Below are 1,622 nucleotides of genomic sequence, written 5' to 3'. Positions count from 1 at the left end.
TGTGTTTCTCCCGTGATGCTCTGTGTTTCTCCCGCAGGTCTATCAGGGCCAGTTCCCGTACATTCACATGGAGCCGCCCGGTGAGTGAGCGCAGCTCTCTTTATCATTAGTGATCATTGCTGCAGAGGTTTCAGTGTTGCTGTGTTTTACAGACGTCATATATGAGCGCTGGACCAAGATAAAGCCCGAGGTGAAGAAGCACGTGGGTCATCTGATGCATGTGTCTGTGTTTTGGTGGCATATCCTCCTGAGACAGCAGGACAATCACCCCACCACCTTCTGGGCCGTGGAGATGGGCTTTCTGGACTCAAAGTGAGTGGCTTTCAGGAAAGAGTCACATCTGACGGTAGGGCTGGGCGAAGGGCAAAAAATCATATCCCGGTATTTTTTGGCTGAAATGCGATATACGGTAATATCTTGGTATTTTATATTTGGTTTATATATATATATATTATACATACACTGCCGTTCAAAAGTTTGGGGTCAGTAAGACTTGTAATGTTTTTTAAAGAAGTCTCTTCTGCTCATCAAGGCTACATTTATTTGATCTAAAATACAGAAAAAAAAAGTAGTTTTGCTAAATGTTATTACAATATAAAATAATGGTTTCTATTTTAATATCCTTTGAAATATAATGTATTTCTGTGATGCGTAGCTGTATTTTCAGCATCATTACTCCAGTCTTCAGTGTCACATGATCTTCAGAAATCATAATAATATGCTGATTTATTATTAGAAGTATCAACAGTTGTGCTGCCAAATATTTTTTTTGGAAACTGCGATACTTTTTTCAGGATTCTTTGATTAATAAAAAGTTAAAAAGAACAGCATTTATTCAAAATATAAATCTTTTCTAACAATATAAATCTTTGCTATCACTTCTTAACAATTTAACACATCCTTGCTGAATAAAAGTTTTAATTTCTTTCAAAAAAAGAAAGAATAAAAATTGACTGACCCTAGGCCTGTCGCGATAATTAAGTAACAGTCTAATCGCGATTATTTGATCTAAACAACTGCGATTATTGTGCTTTTTATACGACACAAACAGAAGAGCACCAGTTAGCTTTTCATGCACCGTATAGCCTATACAGGGCTCCAGACTCATTCTTCCCACTGAAGCTCTTTTGCAGCTAACTTTCTCAGCTGGTCGCATGAGCACATGATTTGCTCGCAATATTTTTTGTTTTGTTTTGTTTTTTGCGCTACAACATGGGATTATTCAATGCATGCTGATGAACTTTTATCATAGTTTATAGTTATATGGAAACGAAAGTGGTTAACATTCAACCCGTTCTTTATCATCAGTAGTATTATTCGTGATTTGAATTTTGTGAATGGGAGTTTCTCTTTTGCTGTGTTAAGCTTCAGATGCTTTCACTATCGAATTCGCGATCTTGTTGTCACTGTTTTGCTTAAATACATCTACACACCTTTCATTTTTTTAAGACTAAACCAAAAGATGGATTCATTGTTATTCTTAATTAAGAAGCACAACAACAATAAACCAGTAAGAACGAATAAGATGAGGCATGGCACACACCACATGCTGCATTATATACCGACTAATAAATTACAGAACGTTTAGCAAACACTGAGGAATCAAATAAATAAATAAAAGA

General features: G+C 36.1%; 1 protein-coding gene across 1 annotated transcript in view; it reads left to right on the top strand.

Annotated features, from left to right (window-relative positions):
- Nucleotides 1-16: 16 nt before the first annotated feature.
- LOC107676488 (E3 ubiquitin-protein ligase TTC3) overlaps nt 17-1,622 on the top strand; it is a gene marked incomplete at its 5' end in the record, with an annotated part of 40,955 nt that continues 39,349 nt past the window's right edge. The window contains 2 exons of the mRNA XM_016471043.1: nt 17-80; nt 153-312. Of these exons, the coding sequence (XP_016326529.1) occupies nt 17-80; nt 153-312 (224 nt within the window). The remainder of the gene's footprint in view (nt 81-152; nt 313-1,622) is intronic.

Source organism: Sinocyclocheilus anshuiensis, unplaced genomic scaffold (genome assembly GCF_001515605.1).
Source record: "Sinocyclocheilus anshuiensis isolate Anshui unplaced genomic scaffold, SAMN03320099.WGS_v1.1 scaffold3935, whole genome shotgun sequence".
Taxonomy (NCBI): domain Eukaryota; kingdom Metazoa; phylum Chordata; class Actinopteri; order Cypriniformes; family Cyprinidae; genus Sinocyclocheilus; species Sinocyclocheilus anshuiensis.
This window is presented reverse-complemented; position numbering and strand designations above follow the sequence as displayed.